At 34.6% G+C, this 20,964-nt stretch overlaps 2 protein-coding genes across 4 annotated transcripts in view; one reads left to right on the top strand and one right to left on the bottom strand.

Annotated features, from left to right (window-relative positions):
* The window catches only part of LOC131159317 (uncharacterized), a 28,892-nt gene extending 26,501 nt beyond the window's left edge, over window positions 1–2,391 (top strand). For both annotated transcript variants that reach the window (XM_058114113.1, XM_058114114.1), the window contains exon 12: window positions 2,117–2,391. In XM_058114113.1, the coding sequence (XP_057970096.1) occupies window positions 2,117–2,200 (84 nt within the window). In that variant the 3' untranslated portion in view covers window positions 2,201–2,391. The remainder of the gene's footprint in view (window positions 1–2,116) is intronic.
* A 1,447-nt stretch (window positions 2,392–3,838) lies between these two features.
* On the bottom strand, window positions 3,839–19,308 carry LOC131159315 (phenylalanine--tRNA ligase, chloroplastic/mitochondrial). 2 transcript variants are annotated; one of them, XM_058114111.1, is made up of 10 exons: window positions 18,997–19,308; window positions 17,921–18,111; window positions 15,254–15,460; window positions 15,041–15,158; window positions 14,550–14,626; window positions 10,657–10,836; window positions 10,450–10,494; window positions 10,077–10,181; window positions 4,366–4,479; window positions 3,839–4,234 (listed from the first exon to the last, which is right to left on the bottom strand). In XM_058114111.1, exons 1-10 carry the CDS (start codon window positions 19,268–19,270, stop codon window positions 4,184–4,186), a joined length of 1,362 nt encoding a protein of 453 aa, XP_057970094.1. In that variant the 5' UTR covers window positions 19,271–19,308; the 3' UTR covers window positions 3,839–4,183. The 2 variants fall into 2 exon arrangements, with proteins under 2 accessions (XP_057970094.1, XP_057970093.1); XM_058114110.1 differs by having other exon boundaries at window positions 3,839–4,479; window positions 18,997–19,305.
* Between the last annotated feature and the right edge of the window lie 1,656 nt (window positions 19,309–20,964).

Here is a 20,964-nt window from a genome sequence, read left to right as displayed (position 1 = left end):
CTGGTGTTGCATAATCAAAATTTAAATCTATGAAGTGGATAGTTTCACACAGTAGTATCTGCTAGACTGCTATTTGCAATAAATTCTTGCTGTGTGGACTGAGCATCTCAGAATAGGTGATGATGTGTCAAGAATATCAAAGACTTAACTGTGTTGTTGAGAGTTGTTATCAAGTTTTTGAGGGAGAAGTGCTATGGGTTTGCTGTATGATCATAGAACACTGTTCTAAAATTGAAAGGGAAGTTCTATACGCTACTGCATTTGCTATGTAATATGGGATCACAATGTTGGGGAACAGACAACATAACTAAAAAGTAAAAGTTGCTGAAATGAGAATGTTAATGCGGAGGAATATTCCAAAAGATAAATTAAGGAATGAACACATTTGAGCTATGTGTGGCAACTGTAGAAGATAAGACAAAGGAAGGGTGGTTAAGTTGGTTTGGAAAGCTAATAATGCAGCAGTGAGGAGTGACTAGTTAATGTTAGTGGCTGTAGGAGGGGTGGTAGGGCTAGAATGACTTGGACTGAGATCGTGAAAAAGATATTGCCCTAGATCTGTGGATTGGCAGAAGATAATTCATATAGATGATCCCACCTAGTGTGACTTAAGCTTTGGTTGTTATTTTTGTTTAAATTTTTTTAAGCTCTTGTCAGCTGAAATTAGTAGGAAACAACATTCCTGATAATAATTGAAACTTATTATATTGATATTTTTTTTACTATGATCATCCTATGGAATGTGGTATATCTGATTGTTCATTTCTTAAATTTCATTTCTTCACCACAATTCCCTTGTATAAATCACTGTGTCCTTTCTGAACCATTTCTTGGTGTTCAATAAAATTTTTCACGTTTCTTCTTAGTACACATGTTCAGAAGTCATGGTGGTGGTGTTTTTTGGGTGAAAGGAGAATAATTTGGTGTTCAGACACTTGATATTTTCTAATGCAGTGTTTTGATGGCTTGTTTGTGGGGGAGGTGAATGATGATAGTTTATGGAGAATGAATATGAAGTATTTGAATTATAAGAGTGTTTTGCATGTGTTGGTGCATGAAATAGGATTAATGTTATTTTCAACAAAAGAAAAAAGCTTTTATGGGAATATATACATAATCTTATGATCTGAAAACCTTAATTGTTTGTATTGGCACTTGAGGTTTTGAAAATATGGTAATTGCATGAGAAAACTTCTTTGAGGAATTGGCTGCTTGCCATAATAATGATTGACGGAGTTTATATATATATATATATATATATATAAGGTGCCATGGGATATATATGACAATACTTGTCAAAGGAGTTTTTATATTTGTAAGGTGCTTGGATGTATATTAACCTCTGTGGTTTGCTCTATGCTGTCAGTGGTGTTTCTACCAGGACAGCAAACTGACTGCTTGATTGCTTAGTAGCAAAGTTAATTGGTAGTTGTACTAGAGAATTGGATCAAATATTTTGCATATGATTCTATGTTTGAATACCTTCTTGGCCCTACTTGCTTCATTAGAAAAGATTGTCACGAAGGCATCTTGAACATGTTCTTTTGGCCATGGCAAACATGGATGCTACCTTTTGTCTATGAATTTTTTTTTTTTTTTTTGCCTCATTTAAGATGCAGGTTGCAAATTTTCAAACCTTGAAAACACCAGGGTGATGTTTGTTTTGATGTCATTCTTTTGTCCAAGTGCATCTTATTCTTATAGCATATTCTTTGTGCCTTTTTTCTTTTTTAAATAATGAAATCAGTTTCCAAAATTTCTGCTTATGATATTTCACTACTGTTAATTGATTTGTATTAACCCCAATGTTGATCATGTGTGCATGAACTCTACTTTTTATTTATTTATTATTTTTTTAAAAAAATCAGCTGGAACAAAATCTCTCTCTCTCTCTCTCTCTCTCTCTCTATAATTGTTTCACTAGGTTTTGCAACTGTTGCTAAAGTTTTGCATTACTTATACATTTTTTTTTATGGGACTGGTTTCCCTATCATTTGCAGCTAAATGTCTCCAATCAAATATTACCTATTAATTTTGCAGCTAAAGGTTCTGTTTTTTCGGGTAGTGGACAAAAATTTTTATTACTCTTTCCATTTCTCTTGCTGGGTTGCTGCAGGCAATGCTGAACCCTGACCATCGGAAGCGGCCGATTGCAGAAGCTGTACTCAACCATCGATTCATAACTGGTACCATTCTTTGAGCTCTGTGGTGGATTGAAGGCATGAGTAATTTTAAGGCACTATTACTCCAATGCAATTTTGTAGGCATGAATGAATGACTGGTGAACATTAGACCTGTCATTTGTGTTATCACTTGTGGGAGCAAGAGACTCAAAATTGTGAAATTATCTTGTTAATGTATGGATGTGTCCCAAGTTAACGATTGAAGAAAGATCCCTCTTCCTCTCCCTCTCCCTCTCCCTCTCCTCACGCCTTCAGCTATTACAAGGGAACCGTTTGAAGATGGGAAATCTGTTGGAGAGATCCTTATGATAAATTGACCAGAAATGTAGGAAAAACGGTTTTTTCCCACCGCATAATTTAACTTCAGTGTACCAACAAGAAGGTAAAAGGAATTGTATATTCTGCCAATCCAACTTTGTAGAAATAAAGGCAGGGCATCGACTGCATGGAGAAAGACGAGAGTGAATGTTGTCTGGAGTTAAGGTCGCACATTTCCAAAGAACCTCCCCCTCAATATTTGCTTGAAGACAATCCCATCAAAGGAAGAGCATAAACCCACTTTCCATTATTTCAAACAATGTTATTCCAGATACCCCAAGAGGAAAATGACAATTCAATGGCAAATTAACTTTATATTGTGTTTGGAATATGAATTTTCCAGATATTAAATTTAAATTTAAGTGAATTTAGATAAATTTAAAATAATTTTATATTATATTTTTTTTCAAATCTACATATTCAAACACAAGATATTTCCCAAACAAAGGATTATTTCACTTGTAGAACATGTTTCATATGGAGGTGAAGCTTTACTAGGCTTCCTTTATAGCAAATTGTTCGTGTGGGGTCTCTTAAGAATTCTAGATTAGGTAAAAACAAGTGTGGTGTTTTTAAATCAAGACTTTTATTATAGGAAAATAACAAAAAGGTACACAAGAAAATCATTTTTTTTTTTAATTTGAAAAAAACATTTTCTGTCATTAAAAGTGAAAAAATTGTCATAATATGTTTAATTTTTTTTTTTTTTCAAAAAAGTAAATTGTTAATTATGTCAAAAAATTAAAATTTATTTTAATTTTAAATTTTATTTTCCACTTCCTTTGATGGCTAAGCATGTTAAAAGTAAAATTTTTAAAAAATATTTTTACTTTATTTCTTTAAAATTTTTAAAATTCCAAACAAGGAGTTCAGCATTGTGGAAAATAATTCTCATTTTTTTATTTATAGGTTTTCAAAGAAATACAAAAACACATCTTTTTCCCAAAATTTCAACATTTACTTGAACTTGGAAAACAAATATTGAAAAACTTATACAAATAAATGCTCAAAAGCAGAAAAATAAAGTGATATCTTTGTAATTTTAAAAACTTTATATAAAAAAAATTATTTTTCACAACTAAGCAAACACTTGGTTTTCCAAGAAGAATACAGGAGAAAAGGTAATCATCATACAAACACTTCTTTAGAGAATCCAAACTCCAAATTCTCCCATCATGTCTACTGGAGAAATGGAAACCAAACTTCAAGCAAATGGATCAAATCCCCTTCTCATTCATGTTCCTCACAAAATGGACATTGTGAGAAACAGAACTCCCTTTGGCAAAAAAGAAACTTGAGATGGGAGCACGAAGAAAAGGGAAATGGTAAAGGCAGGGTTAGGCTCAAGATAAAGGGACCTCTTTACAAATCTTCCTGATGATAATTTGAAATAAAAAAAGAAAGAAAGAAAGAAAAAGAACAGCAAAATTCAGACAGCAGTTTTTACTGACAAAAATCCACAGCAGTTGATCAATTGACACAGAATATTTGATATATATTTTCTTTGCAATATTGGAACATTTTTTCTCTTCAAATCTGGCTTTGATGCATGCATTGCTCTTTCCAACAGATGCTTGAAATTTCTAAAAGGAAAAGCCTCAATGTCAGAGAAGTCGAGAACTTGATGGGAAGTAATTTAGATTCAAAAAGTTGCCAAATTCATGCGGTAGCGCCCAAAATTCTTATCGTAGGACGACATTCAGCTTATTTTGCACCCGTTCTCTTACATTCCACTGCAGCCACAATTATGAACAAAGTTAGGTTATAACTAGTCAGCATGGGAAAAAGGGAAGAAAAAGGGCAGCAATCAGGTGAGTAAAACCCCTGCCAAATGGGGAGCGAGACAAAAGGAGAGGGGACGAGCCTGGAACTCATTTATTTCCTCATCTGTTAGTGAACGTTCCATGGACCGATATGCTATCCTGTAACAATGACTGGTCATTCCTTTCTCGTTTGTGAAATCGTCGATCAGTGTCACCTGGCAATTAAAATGTATTCAATCATCAGGATGAAGATTTAGAAGTTTCAGAGAACAGATTTTCTGCAAATTTCTGAAACAAATCTATATTGACAGCAAGGTTTTAAGTTTTGATGACACTAAAAACATTCATCTCTTCAATAGGGAACCACCTTCATAGAAAACTAACTACACCAATTTTTAACATCTTCCTTTATCAACAAATTTAAACATTCTGCTGCATGTGAACAAAGGCAGGATAAATTCATAATTTTTTTCTCTCAACCTCTACAAAATCCAAAAAGATTGACTGAATTCCTAGGCTTCATCATTACATCATGCAGAGTCTTCTCAAAAAATAAGAAGGCAAAAGCATCCAAAGCACCAAAGGAAGAGTACATGGTATACTTTTTGACAATTAGCCACACAATCATAGAGTAGAGCATTGGGGAAATGCAGTTTCCAAGACAACAAAAACGAGTTCCTGTCTCACTGTCATCAAGGACTTATCAGTGGATCAGGGTTGAGGGAGTCAATGTGTACTTTTGATCACGACAGGGAAACGCCTGAGGGCACCGTCCATGTAATACATTCGTAGGTGCAAGAAAAATATTGCCAAAGAAAAAAAGTTAAACAAACCATTTTGTTTCTCTTCTCAAAGAAAAAATATACTGGATTCTCCAACAACTAGCATGGCCAGAATGAGAGTATACAAGCTGAGTACTAGACCATTTAAGCTTTTCGCCCTCCATTAAAGTGAGCACTCACAGAGCTCACGCTTGCCCGCAGCTCAACCAACCTCCGTCCAGCTTGATTCATGCAAGACCAGTCAAGCTTAAACTAGATCAATAGGTTTTCTAAAGCAGGTAGTTATGTAGGAAAACTCTAATGCGCTTTGTGAACAGGGCAGCCCCTTTATAGGCAGTCTAGGATTTGCTTTCACGTTGTGGAAGGAAAAAAGGGTTTTAATATTATGGGATGGATGGTCATAGATTTAGGAGAAAAATGTCATGGAAAAGGAAAGATTCTAACACTAGAATGACTGGATAAGGTTTCAATTCAGGTTCAATGGCCTACGGTTTCAAAAACAAAAATATGGTACTGATTCTACTGAAGGATGAACTTTAATGCTGAGAATAGAATGCAGAAGAAGAAAGAGCAAAGAGGAGAATAATAAAGAAAGAGAAGATTCAGAATCTCATTAAAAAGCCTCCTAGGAGTGTTAACTAAAAGAAATTAATGGAGTTCTGGAAGAACCGGCGAAGAATTCTAATTAATCATTTCTGTTTACAAGATTAGGTCATATTAAAGAGCCGTAAGCCTTACTTCTTAAAATTTTATCCAATTCAAATTGGGAAGAGCCTTCTAAAGCTCTAATTAAAAATGAAGAACTTCCTCATAATTGAACAATACACAAACAAAACTTAAACAAGAATCAAATCGATATATCTCTTAAGAGTCATAACCAACTGCCTACAAAACAATCAATTATGTAATACAACCAAAAAAAAAAAAAAAACCATGAATATGGCAATTTTATGTGAATAAGTTAATGTAAAAACCTAGTAAACTCAACCATTTCTCTAATAATATAATGATGACATGTGCGGTCTATGGTGGTACCCATCCAAATAGGCTTTGAAAATGCAATGGGAAGCTACCTTCATCAGAGAGTTCCTTATCCCTCATTATCCCTTTCATGGAGGTTTTTAAGCAGATTCATTGACAATGCAGATGACGTTCTCCTATATCATCATATCTAGGACAGCAAAACTCCAGTGGTTTATTTGTGCAAGCAAGGAAATGTGTCTTTTTTTTTTTTTTTTATAACAAAAGAAAATAAATTAAGAAAGCGATTGTACAATCATAACGAGGATACTAAATCCTCAGACCAAAAAAAAAATTAAAAACTCAAATAAGAAAAAGGAAAAAATAAAAGCAAAAAAAATAATATATATTATCAGCCTGGAAATCCCCTCTTAATCCCCTCCCATCAATGGTTCCCTGAACACTTTAAATTAGCTAGTTCCCTTTGACCCTTCTTCACCTTTGATTTTCCCCCCCGTCAAGCCTAACTTCATGTCCTCCTTGATCAGACAACTTACGGCTACAGCCCAATTCATCCCACAGACACTGAGTTTCAATGTCTTCCTGAGATATTTCTAGGACTAGAGTTGGCAGAATTCCATCCTTACCTTTATGTTCAACTTTAGTAACCTCATCATCAAACATATTAATTCCCTCTAAGCCTTCTAAAGGAGGTGGCTATGCATGCTTACTTTTACTTGGCATGCTATTTTTATTACTGTGGAATTCCAAAGTTTAGGGCTGTGCATACTTACTTTTCCTCGGCATGCTCTTTGGAGTTAGAATCAGGGACTACCACCATGGGTGCTTTTTGGGAGAGTTCCTAAAGAGAAGAAGTTTGCAGTGAAAACCTTTTCAAGAGGTGTTGGTAAGGAATTGCAAAGACCGGTTTCAACAAATGAAATATTAATTCCAACCAGACTGTTCTGGTGCTGTGCCTCATTTATTTCTCATGTCCTTTCTTCCTCTCTTTTCTGACTTCAAATGGATATGAGCACCAATTGGGGGGATGACAAAGAAATCCCTCTGGGAATTCAGATAGAAGGCACATGTAAGGGGCTTCACTTGTTTCCTAGAGAAGTACCTGTGATGGACTTGAGAGAGCATATCCTTTGTTTCTACTCTTTCTCTGGATTAGGGTTTTTTAAGTAGTAGCAAAGTCAATATGCTGCTGTACAGTTTTTGATCACCTACAGCATTTTGTTCAGGGGTGAAGGTGTGAGAGGTTATTTATCGGGTGATGGATCAACTAACACAAAGGATGGTTGATTTTGAATGATAAAGGGTACTACATCTTCATCCTCAGGAGCTTGATAGGGGATAAATCAAGGGGCTTTAGTTGATGTTTTCTCCAGTGAAGGCAGAGGTTCATGTTGACAAGAAGCCAACTCAGAATATGGCACAAATTCAGAAGGGTAGGTAAGTTGGAAGGCTCGGGTTCTTCAGAACGGGTTTGAGAGATTCAAGACTTTCGAGTGCTCATCTGAGGGTGATACAATCAGGGATTGAGGCGTGTTAAGATTTTTTTCGAGCAATGGCTCCACCCAGAACCATGAACCCGAAAAAAACAAAGAAAGAGAGAAAACACTAATGTTGAAAGTGAGTTTCTCAATTTAAAGGATGGTTGATTTTGAATGAGAAAGGGTACTACATATTCAGCCTCATAAGCTTGAAAGGGGACAAATCAAGGGGGCTTTAGTTGATGTTTTCTCCAGCAAAGGTACAGGTTCATGCTGACAAGAAGCCAACTCAGAATATGGCACAAATCCAGAAGGGCAGGTAAGTTGGAAGACTGGTTCTTCAGAATGGGTTTGAGAGATTTAAGACTTTCGAATGCTCTCTTTGAGAAGGAAGCTGCTCATCTGAGGGTGATACAATCAGGGATTGAGATGTGTGAAGATTTTTTAGGAGCAATGGCTCCATCCCGAACCATGTACTCGGGAAAAAAGGAAAAAAAAAAAAAAAAAACAGTAGTGTTGAAAGTGAGTTTCTCACTGGTGGAAAGTCATCTGGGTAAAATGAATTGTCTGGATTTGGTGATGTTTTGGGATTTGCTGATGATTTATTAGTGGATGGAATTCAAGCTCAGTATGGCTGCAATTCTTCACTGGACAGATGTTCATGCGTTTAAAAAAGCCCAACAATAGATTTAGATGGGGTTCCAATTTTACTAGTGGAGATATTGATTTAATTGCTTCAAAGTGATCAGGCGAAAACTCCAAATTTTGAAAATTGATCATTGGACAGTGAGCAAAGCAATTCCCAAGAGGGCTGGGGGAATAATAGACCAGCTTTTGTTGCAGATTATTACCATTCTCTTTTATAAGCATAGCTTGGTATTGCAGAGTTATTATGATCTTAATCTGCATTGACATTTATATAAAAAAGCCATGTGTATATGTAACATAAAACAAATAATATCAATGCATATTGCACACTTCTGTATACTTCAAAAATACCCATTACTATGCCACACCACATGGAATTACATTATTGTTTCAAACTGGTACATACATACATGATTCATTCATGCACTGATGCATGCTTCTGTAAAACTACAAACAAACGATATCTATGTATATGCATGTACGTATATTTTTCAATTTGAAAGGAATCGTATTGTTGTTGAGGTGGATTTTTCTTTCATATTTTATACTATGCGTGTACATGGGTTGCACTCTTTTTAGTGCCTCCTACTAAAGCGTGTTTATCTATTTAAAAAGTAAACATTAAATAATAACTATTGAGCAGTACAAGAACATCATATTAAAACATTCACATTTATCTTCTTTGGCAAGAAGGCTGTGACTCTTGAACGCGACTTCTCGACTACTGCTGCAATTATCTAATAACTCACCTCTTAACAACTCCTAATTGGCTTTATGTGACATTTAGCCTTTAATACGGAGACTTGCTTGTTTTCTTTCTTTTCTTATTTGTATTGCGTGGGCACGTGCCCATGCATGTGCTGTACATTGTTAGGTCATGGTGCTTAATGATTTGGTCCAATTCTGCACAAGACCAAGATAAAATGTTCATAAGCATAATTAAGCCACACCATGTTTATTCAGGGCCTCATTACCAACTGAGCCAAGCACTAGGATTGAGCTTGGTTTGTGTGGCTAGGAAACAGGTTCAAGTGAGCTTGTTAAAACTTGGATAATGTGTTTTCACAAGTAGCTTGCACATTCATCAGCCCCAAGGAACAAATTAAAGACCAGAAAACAACAACAACAAAAACAAAACCAAGCCTTAGTCCCACTAGGTGGGGTCGGCTATATGAATCATTTTCCGCCAATTTACGCGATCATGGACCATTTCTTTTGATAGATTCAGGGATATTAAATCCCTAGTTCCTTACTCACTATTTCCTCCCAAGTTATTTTAGGTCTATCTCTACCCCTTCTACTGCCCTCCACAGTAACTAACTCCCTCTCTTCCATATGATATATATATATATTAGTATATTTTGTCCATCAGATGATTTACATTGTTCATGCTTCCATATGATATATATACACACACACACGCACATATATAATAAATATGCCACCAAGTAAATATTAACATGTGTTGCACATGATTACAAGTAATCTCGAGTAATATATCTAAATAAATTACAGACTTTAGATGTTTTTTAAAATAAATTGATAATAAGTTATCATAATTGAGTTTAAAAAGTATTGAGTACTAAAATTATTTATAAGAATTTTTGTTTTCTTTTCAATTATTAAATGGGTATGGATAATGATATGGAACACTAACATATACAAGAAAATTAAACGCTAAACGTCCTATTCCTATCATCAGTAAATTAATCATTTTATTGCCTCCAGTTTCTTTTAATTTTCTCAAAGCCTCATACCAAACCCATGTTGCTTTACAAATAATTATCACATCAGCTTTTATCCAAAAAAATATTATGGTCAATAAAATAGTAAAGATATTAGTAGAGAGGACAAAACAATTCATCATAAATACTCAAGGACTATTGTTTGAGGGCAGTATTACTAGTATACATGAAGGAATACCTCCTCCACAAGATCCCCTGCAACTCCTCTCACAATTTCACATAGATTGTTCTCGGTGAATGATTTGTTTATCCAGAAGCTCATGTCTTTGTAACAAGGAGGATACTGCAAAAAGAGAATAATTTATGTACCTAATTAGAGATTTCACTAGTGAATTTCATAATATAATATATGCAGAAATAAAACTTCAATATAACAAGTGTAATGATGAAATATTTTCTAAGGTTAAACTTAAGTAGCTGGGGTTCAATAGACATCAAAGAGACATTAACAAAAAACTCTGTGCCTCTCTCAATTAAGCTCAAGCCACAGAGGAAAACAATTCTGCGTGGAAAAATATACTAATCCACTTAACAGTCAGCATTATTCATACCTTTGAAAATGGTTTGAACTTGATGCCAAGCTGACCTTTGGAAAACTGCATTGAGAAGGAGAGAGATAGATGATGAAAATTAGGTCTACCACTATGTTAAAGGTTCCAAGGAATTGCCTTATTTCATGAGGGGTTCAACATTATGAAACAGAGAGAACAAGCAAAGGAGAGGAAAGCACAGCATATTATGATGTACTCGGAAATTACTTGGGAGGAAAACCGCTCATCAGTTGACCAGAAAAGACGGATATCAGGTATCTCAAATAAAACCATTGCTAGCCGCTCCAATCCAAGCCCAAAAGCCCAAGCAACATTATTCATTTTACCACTTCTCTTCAATATTTCCTGCTCTGTCACCCCACAACCCAAAACCTCCAACCACTTTTCCTGAAAAAGATGACGGCTCTCAATATTTATTTACTTATAAATAATACAACAACAACAAAATATTAGCATACTACTCAATACTCACTGATATACGATTGCCATGAGAATATCTATATAATAATTTTAAGGCCTTGTTTTTCTTATTATTTATTAATACAAATGCTGATTTTGATTTTGTAACACTTGCAGTAAAAACTAACAAGGTATTTTGTTATCAGTTCAAGAAAATTATATGGAAAAGAAAAAAAAAAAACTCAACCAGGCACTGAGGAGATAAATGGTAAAAAAACCATTAAGGTTCATAAACTACAAAGTTGCACTCCTTATTTCAAGGCCACACAAATTTATGAGCCCACATTGTAAGAGACCAGCAGCAGCTTTCATTATTATGAGCTTTATGTAGAAATTTCAATTGAAAATATGAGTTAGTAGGTAAAAGAAAAATGGAATATGTAAGGGGAAGAATATTTAGGATCTGTCCATGACCAACTTCAACAAAGTAGGCATTCTCCATTTGCAATATTTTGGCAGGTAAAGGGGGAAAAGACAGTTGATATTATATGAAGAGAAAAGATGATAGGTACTCCGCATCGTGGTTTTAAAACACTGAATAGTGTCCAACCCAGAAAAGACACTGGATCGATCAGGCAGGTGACTTAAACCAGTGGTTGAACTGGCATGATACATTTTAGATAAAATAAATACTAAAATATTCTTGAAATTTATTATTATCACACTAATATTACTAATACTATTATTTCCATTTATTAAGAGTCAAAAAGATATTGAAATATAAGAGCGTTGTGTCTAATATACATTACTTATTGGCAAATGTATTATTTAGTTGGTATTTAAGCACATGCATTAAGTTTTCTAGTGGTAATCAGCAGTCCGAAAACAATGGGAGGTTCCAGGTTCAGGCTCTTCTTCAGCAGAAGCTTATACTCTTAAACGTTTTATTTGTTTTATTTTTATTTTGTAAGTGGCCAGGTTGACTGTTGTTGACCCTGGTTCAGATTGGTTCGGCTGGATCAGCTAGTCCAACACTGGTTCTGTAGATTTCTGGGTTTTGGGGACTTTACCAGACTGGCCTGCTGGAGTTCTGGTCAAACCTGGTTGGACCGGCCAGCCCCATGCGGGTTTAAAAACCACGCTCTGAATGGAAGTGAATGTGACACGTGATAAAAAATGAACCAACTAAAGCCATAAAAAACGAACAATGAAATCCAACTGATAAGATCAAAATGGCCTCTATGCTGAAAGCATAGACATGCTAATTTGGGCTCCTTGAATCTTTTCCATGAAATGCAAAATAAATTTCCACCTCTTCAACCTTGCCCCAAGAAAAAACAACCACAAAGATAGAAAACTTCAATGAAAAATCTAAATTATTAGTACCAAATGACCACTGAATTCAATAAACACAACAACAAAACCAAGTCTTAGTCCCACTAGGCGGGGTCGGTTATATGAATCATTTTCTGTCAATTTATGCAATCATGGACCATTTCTATTGATAGATTCAAGGATATTAAATCCTTACTCACTATTTCTTCCCAAGTTATCTTAGGTCTACCCCTACCCCTTCTACTGCCCTCCCATAGTAACTAAGTCACTTTTCCTCACAAGTGCACTATGTGGCCTACATTGCAAGTATCCATACCATCTGAGTTGTCCCTCCCTTATCTTATCTTCTATAGGAGCTACACCTAACTAACCACGAATAAGTTCATTCCTTAATTTGTCTTTCAATGTTATACCACTCATCCATCTAAGCATTCTCATTTCGGCAACTTTTACTTTTTGGATATTATGTTTTTTCGTCGCCCAACATTCTGATCCATATAGCATGACTAGTTTTATAGCTATCCTATAAAACTTCCCTTTCAATTTTAAGGATATTCTACGATCACAGAGCATACTTGAAGCACTTCTCCATTTTACCCAACCTGCTTTAACTCTATGCATAACATCATCTTCAATTTCTCTTTCAACTTGCATAATAGATCCAAGGTATCGAAATCTACAAGTGCTATTTATTTCTTCATCATCAAGTTTAACTTTATCTCCAATATTCCTCCTATCATTACTAAAATTACATTTCATTATTTCATATATTCTGTCTTATTTCTACTTATCCTAAAGCCTCTAAATTCCAAAGCTTCTCTCCATAATTCTAACTCAGCCTTTACTCCGTCTCTAGTTTCGTAAATTAATACAATATCAATTGCAAACAACATACACCATGGAACCTCCTTTTGAAGACTCTTAGTCAATTGGTCCATCACTAAAGCAAAAAGATAAGGACTCAAAGCAGATCCTTGATGTACACTTATGGTGATTGGAAATTCTCTAGTTTCTCCATATATAGTCCTTACACTAGTCATTACTTCATCGTACATATCCTTAATGACATCGGCATACCTACTACATATACCCTTTTTTTCTAAAACCCACCACAGAACTTCCCTAGGTATCCTATCATATGCTTTCTCAAGGTCAATAAATATCATTTACAAGTCCCTCTCCTTTTCCCTAAACTTTTCCATTAATCTTCTTAAAAGATAAATAGTCTCTGTGGTAGATCTCCCAGGCATAAAACCAAATTGATTTTTTGAGACCTTCGTTTCTAACCTTAATCTTTGTTCAACTACCCTTTCCCATAGTTTCATCGTATGACTTATAAGTTTAATTCCATGATAGTTATTACAATTTTGAATATCTCTTTTATTTTTGTATATAGGTAATAAAACAAAAAATCTACAAAATACCCATCGTATGGGATTATAAATCCCAATACAAATAGTTCTCTGAATAAATATGAAAATTCCCATTCATGTCTGCAGGCAGCAGCAGTAGTTGCACTTCTGGAATTCTTACTTTATTCAACTTAATCCTCCTCCATGTGATGTAGTAAATATTCAGAATTTTCAACAGCTTATTTCTAGGCATGAATCAGTTAATTGTCCATGGGTCCTATCATGCTTAGTTTGACATGTCAGACTCATTTTTTATTACCTAATCCTTCTCCGGACGTTAAGCCCTAGACCCAAGGTTCAGAGCCCAAAATAGTAAATAGTCAGAATCAACAGCTTATTTCATAAATTGTCCACCTTCAAACCCTCACCTATCACAATATTATTCCACAAGTACACCTTATAAACACTACTTCAAACAGTGACTCACTTGCCATACTAAGTGGCAACCTGCCACTTACAAGTTGTAGTGACGGTTGTGATGTAGATAATCTAAAAAGAAAAAGGAAGTTTTTGAATAATGTGTGGTATATTATTTGTATTGCATTGTTTAAATTCATTCAAGGATATCTTAACTACTTTATTTAGCATTTAAATTGACAATCTCAGTAGATTTATAGCACTCAAACTGTCAAATTTAGTGCCTTGTGTGGGTGTGTGCATGTATCTAGAAATAAGATAATCTTTGAGAAGATAAACTTCCTTGTATCCTTTCAAAGATATTTCCAAATAATGAAATTAGAAATGTGTCATATAGGATTAAAACCCCACCCTTGCTAATTTCTTGATGGTGTTCATTAGTCCTCTGCTTCTCATGAGAACAACTAAAGAATGTTTTCAAAACAGCTAAACCAAAAGTGTCGGGATCTTACAAAAAGAAATTCACAACCCAACCACATAATAAAGTCAAATTAGCCACCAACCAATACATGGAAATAATGAAGACTGCATGCATACCTGGAAATATATCTCAAGTTCGAATGATGGATTAGTGAATGGAAAATAGGTGTCAATCCAGCGCATTTCCACAGCACCTAAGTTAAATATTTCAAAAAATTAGGCTGACACACAAAAAAGGATTTCACTAACACAATCTGCTACATATTCCACCAGAATTTGCAATCATTAATTCTGCTTTTCTGGAGAAGGTCAAGAATATTCTTGACTATTACATTGGTTGCCAGTCTGTATCAGAACAGAAATTTCTTGCAAGCAATTTGCTAATCAAACGCTTAACAAATGCATTGAATCATGTGCATTCCAATATTATCCTAATATAACACTAAACAAAAACAAGCCACACTCTGCAATTCATCATTTCGTTATTTCCACTTTATTCACAATTTTATGCAGTGTCGAAATAAATGTTAAATACAATATTTTTTCACTATGCCAGCAAGTAACAAAAATATGCGGTTGCTCAAGTCAAGCTCCCACTCCATATTTACCAAATAAATGCCGCGCCAAACCCTCTAGGCATTTCTTTAAATCTCCTGCTGCATAAGATGTAGGTTCCATGCCAGATGCCTCCCAATCATGTGGTGTAAAAACACAAACCCCTTCCATCTGCATGATCAGGACTCAAATTCACCAATAAGATGGCAATGGAAACTGAATCTGTTGCTATAGAATTATGACTTCAACAATCAAGAACACGAAACCTGATGGAACACTGGGTAATGAGTTGAATCAATAGAATCTCTACGATAAACATCTCCAGTTACAAGGAAATGGGAGTGCCCCTTCCTTAACAGTTCAGCTTGATGTGCACTTGTATGGCACCTTAAGACAGTTCCAGAGTCCACATAATATGTGTCGTTATAACTCCTGCTCACATGATCAGCAGGTACCAGGACACCATCAAAGTTCTGCAATAAGTATGTTCACAATCACAGGAATGCAAACAACATTCTGACAAAATTCAAACATCACAAAATAAAATGTGCAGTGACAGTGAACAAGAAATTGTATAATTCATCACTATAGAATTTAATAAAATAACTGATAGATTTTCTATATATGAGCACAAAGCAAAGATGGTTAAGATAAGCAGTTTTTCAGTTAGGAGCAGAGATCAGTTTTTGTACTAGAAAACACAGCTTTTTCCCCAACGGGAAAAAATAAACACTTGCAACCATCTTCTATTTTCCATTAAAAATAAAAAAAAGTAAAAGAAACAAAAGATAGGCCTTTTGTTTCCGTCTATGCATAAGAATACACTCTGCGCACCCCACTTCAATTCAAAAGAAAGGATAAGTTTCATACTTCAGGAGCTAAGAAACTTTTTAGAGCTCTAAAGATCAATAATGTGGAAGGTACAACCCATCTTTTATGGAGCATAGGCATTGAGGGAGAATGCAGAAATTTCCAGTAGAGACATCTTCAAAGATTAGGGTCCTTGTGGATATCTGTAAAGTATCTTTTATTTCTTTTAATAACTGCTCTATGAAGAATTCTACTATGATTTTGGCATCAAACTACAAATATACACTATTGTTAGCCTTCCTTTATATCAATTAAGTGAATGTTCATTTTCTTCTCCTGGCAGTGCACATTTATGCACTGTATTTATCTTAAATGATTAATAAAACAAAGTCTTTCCTTCTGTTTCATATTTTGTAAATACATAAATATTCAATAAATGTGCTGAGAAATGCAATGTTTTACCATTATATTAAGTAAATTGCTTGCTATGTACACCTCTTATCAACTATTGGGGTGTTCAGCCTAGTTGACACACCAACTGTGTCCACCTCCATCTTATTACTTGCCTGGAAACTGGCAAGGTGCCTATCTTTATTTATTTCAATGTGCAAATAAAAATAAATATATTATGTATTTCCATTGTGGAGATAACACTGTGTTATTCCCTTCCATTGTTCTTTCACATACATATACACACCAACCAAACTCAAGCATGCATAAGTGCAGTCAGGCCCCACAAATAAATCATGTGCCTGTGCATCTACTCTCTCGGTTTATTTTTTCTTTTCTTCCAAGCAAGAGAGAATGGACTGGGGATTACGGGGGTCGTTACAAGTCGTTGACAAAGGGCATCTTCCATCTCATGCATGTTTGAGTCTGCACATCATAGATTATTTCTTTATTCCTTCTCTTGCAATCATTCCAAATTCTTGAAAACCACCAGCTAAACTAAATCAAAGGCATTTCTTAACACTTGTGCTGTTGTGCATGTATTCACATACATGCATACGTATGTGTCATATGTATGGATAAGCTACCCCATTTACTTTAGGCTAAATAGAGTTCAATGAGTCTCTTCCAATTTCATGCACCGTTAAAAGTTGTAGTCTAGGTAACTCAAGCATAACGAGGCTGCATATCAGAACAGCATACCAATTTGTCAGAGCCGTAAGAGTTACCATCTTATTTGAATACTCCCATAACTTCTCAAAAGAATAGGTTCCAAAGAGAAATTTAGTGGAACTGTCAGAACCTTTATATCCTTCTTAATGGTTCTTAATTGATCTCCTCATGGCTTATTTGGAGGCTCAAAATAGAAGAATCTCTCTTCCCTTTCTTTTCACTGTTTTAGAGGCCATCTGCCAACCTTGTCCTAATGGTAAGGGTGCTGCAACAAAATCTACAGGTCACATGTTGAAACCATGAAAACAGCCTCTCCATAATGTAGGGTTAAGGCAGCACGCATCATGCTCTCCCCAATCCTTAATGTGGCATGGGAACCTTACGCACCACATGACCTGCTTCTTTACAAGCCATTATTAAATTTTATATGAAATAATCCCACGGAATTTCAGGGGAAAAATGCTTGGTTTAGAGTTTCTTAATTAAATTAGAAAATAGTGAGCCCTGTCATACAATCCCCCTTTGTCTCCATGAAATCTAGTTCAAAGAAAAATCTACAACTAAGATAACCTCTAAAAGAGCCAAATCCTATTGTTCAAAATGATTTTCTAATTTACTGTGCACTATCAAGAACTAGCAAAAAATGTGTCAGATAAAAACTAGAAAGTCAATAATTTAACCAAGCTGAGAGATTCGGCGGCTTTAGTGGCTCTCTTTGCTTATGCTTGGCTCATAGACTCTTATGCTGCCCTAACATAAATTGGTATCACATGCAAACCCTAATTTGATTTTCAATGTTCAACACCAAACATAAGGACTACGCCATCAAGGAGTAAATATCAAAAGGGTAACTATATGCAGACAGCACACTGAGAAATAGATCAAAAAATTGACAAGGATATGCACTTACCCATGAGTGGAACAGGCACAGGCACATTAGAGCACAACAATGAAACAAGCATGGAATTGTTACACATTCTAGAATGAACTGATGATCGCACCTCTTTTACAGATACAATTGGGCAGAGATCATCGAACTTATCAAATTTGTTGGAGTAATTTTTATCAAAATAGTCATATATCGCATTCTTCAAAATCCCGATTGGATGTCGATCCCTCATGTGAAGTTGCATCCCTAGTTTTGAAAAAATAGCATCTGGTACATTGTTTGTTGGGTCATCCCTCACCAAATCTACAAACCCATTACTAAACCAATGAAAACCAGTACATGGATTCCAAATTCACAAAATATACAAAACTTAAAAAAACAAAAAAGGCAATTATCTGATGTTGTCTTTTCTCTCAGCATAATTCTCTGTTTAAACAAAAATAAAATAAAATACAAAGCTGACATATTTTGGAAAATCTATACTTTGCTTAAACCAAAAATAAAAAATAAAAATGCAAAGCTGACATATTTCGTGAAATCTGCATCTACCGCATTGCTCACTTGGCCCATCCTAGAAAAATTCATCAAAACTAGTCCGCAGATCTTGAAAATACAGACAACATACACACGCACGTGCAAACACACCGCTCCAAGTTCCAAGGACCAGCATCTCATACACTGCGTGTCATTCCACCTCCTAAAAGCCCCATTATCCAAATACACTAAGCCATTCCATTAAATTTAACCAACTAATAATGAAATTTAACTAAACCAAAACCCAGACAATTTTACAGGATAAATTCAAACTTCCTAAAGAAAATTAAGCTAGAAGACATTCTAAACCCGCTATCCAAATATATCAATTAATAACTAAAATTCAAAATAACCAGCACATGACTTCTATTGCCCGATAAACCCCGATTAATTTAACCTACAAAACGTGGAAATTCAAACACCCACGATAGTAAAAAAATGCGGAACCATTACAGAGAACTGCAATTTCGCCAAATAGCTTATAGCAATAGAATAAAACGATACAAAATGAACCAACACATAAATTGGAAAAATGCAAATCCAACGCTAGTATTTCAAATTATACCAACAAATTGCAACATTTTAAACACTCGCGATGTGAAAATAAGACCGACCCAGCTCTTAAAGTGCGATTTTGTGAGGCGGGTAAGTTACCTTCTTTAGAAATCTTGACTCCGCCAATATCCAGTACCGAAACCGCCGGTTGTCTCCATTTCTGGCGGTGAAGCTTATCTGCAGAGAGAGTAGAAGAGCAGGGAGAAGAGGAAGAGAAACGTACAGAGAAAGTGAAGCCTCTCGAGTTATTGGTCCGAAGGAAGACTGAGGGCTTAGAGAAGAAAATGCATTGAGCAAGTGCTGCAGCCATTGCCACACCCCTGGAGCGGCAATGGCGAGGGTGAGCTCCTGCACGGGCCGTTCGGATAAGCATGTTTTTCAATCCTTTCTACAAGCTGAAAATATTCGAGTGGTAATTATACAAATTAAGCCTTATTTCTACTGTAAACCGGCAATTAATGTTAAACAAGTGAGCTAATAAAATAAGACAGAAGACAGATTATTTATTTATTTTTATTTTTTGAAGTTTGTATAAAAATACAGACCTTTTTCAGATTGTGAAAAATTACACAAACCTCCTCTCACAGTTTGGAATGTCTTAAAAAATAGGATTTTTTTAAATGTATTTTTTATAAGTATTTATGTTAATGATAAGTAGTATTTGGTTTACACTTAATAAGTACTTACTTCTTAAATTACTTTTTTTAAATAATTTTTTTTTCTAAAAAAGATTATTTAAAAAAAATACTTTTATATGATTGGTTTCAAAATTTTTGAGACAGTTATACTTGTAGGGTGTATTTTAGAATTCTAAAAAATTAAAAGAAGTAATTTGGAAAGGCAAAGCTAAAGTTTGAACAACATTCTTTCTTTTTCTCATATCTTTACCATCTCCATCTTGTCTTCTTCTTCTTCATATTTACCTTTACTATGATAGTCCCTTTCACTCACGACCTCACATGCACGACTACATGTTACATTTGTCCTCAGATTCATTATCTATTCAAATTTGATTTCAATTTTGCAAAAATTTAGCCCTCATGTACAATATAAAATGCTCTTTTTGTCATTTGTTTTTGATAATTTTGTGGAATTTGAATTAATATTCCTAAAGTTATGAAAATTTTGGAAAGTTTTGAGAGCTTTTGAGTCAAACCCTAATTTGAAGTGAATAAATGGCTATTTTTGCACCATTAATTTTGTATTTTTATGGCTAAACTCCTTTTCTAAAACTAGTTTCTTGAATTTTTTTTTCTATACTTTTATAAAATTGATACGAAAGTCGAGGCGTCACACAAACGGTGTCATCTCAACCCTTGCCCTTTCTCTTCCTCTCCCTCTCTACTCTTTGCTCTCTCTCACACACCCTCCATTATGTCGACTATATGAATATTGAGAAGAAAGTGTTTTTGGTCTTAGCTATTTCTTGAATGTCATCAAAGGTATTATCATCCACGGGGCATTACTTTTAGATTTTTCAAATGATTTCAAATGAACGGAAAGCCTCTCCATATATTTAACAAAAGAAGAGTGTGCCATTTACTAGAATCAAATGGTTGGATTAAAATCTATTTTGTTTCATGCATTAAATTAATTTAAATAGTTCTCATAGTTTGATATAGTTCACAAAGCCTTTATTGTGATGAATTAATCTTGAAAATAATAATTCACAGCTTTGAAGTCTTTGATATAATTCATAGCTTGATAAATTTATGTGCATTTCTTTTAGGAAAATATTATGCTTTATTAAATTTTGTAATGCTTACTAGTACAATAAAAAAGACTGAACTTTTATGATAATTTCAAAAATTTCACAAGTCACACTTAATTTAACATTTGATTTGAGACAATTATACCCCCTTTTAGATGTTCATTTTTACAAAAAAAATTATGACAAAATTGTCTTTTCACCAAATCTCAATAAACTTTTATAAGATTTTTAAAATCCATAGAAAAGCTCTATCATTTCTTTAGATATGTATGAAAATTTTAAAACCTCGAGAAGAGTTCACATATTTTTAACAAATTTTGCGAGGTTAAGTGTTTTTCATCTTAAATTATTGTAAA

This window comes from Malania oleifera, chromosome 7, assembly GCF_029873635.1.
Source record: "Malania oleifera isolate guangnan ecotype guangnan chromosome 7, ASM2987363v1, whole genome shotgun sequence".
Lineage (NCBI taxonomy): Eukaryota > Viridiplantae > Streptophyta > Magnoliopsida > Santalales > Ximeniaceae > Malania > Malania oleifera.
This window is presented reverse-complemented; position numbering and strand designations above follow the sequence as displayed.

Bases quoted from the DNA above. Each gene is read 5' to 3' on its own strand.
- LOC131159315 (XM_058114110.1), bottom strand. From the start codon at position 19,270: ATGCTTATCCGAACGGCCCGTGCAGGAGCTCACCCTCGCCATTGCCGC. The intron at 15,159-15,253 runs GTTTCGTGTTCT...CTGATCATGCAG, and splicing joins ATTACCCAGTGTTCCATCAG to ATGGAAGGGGTTTGTGTTTT. The intron at 14,627-15,040 runs GTAAATATGGAG...TATTTAACTTAG, and splicing joins TTTGGCGCGGCATTTATTTG to GTGCTGTGGAAATGCGCTGG.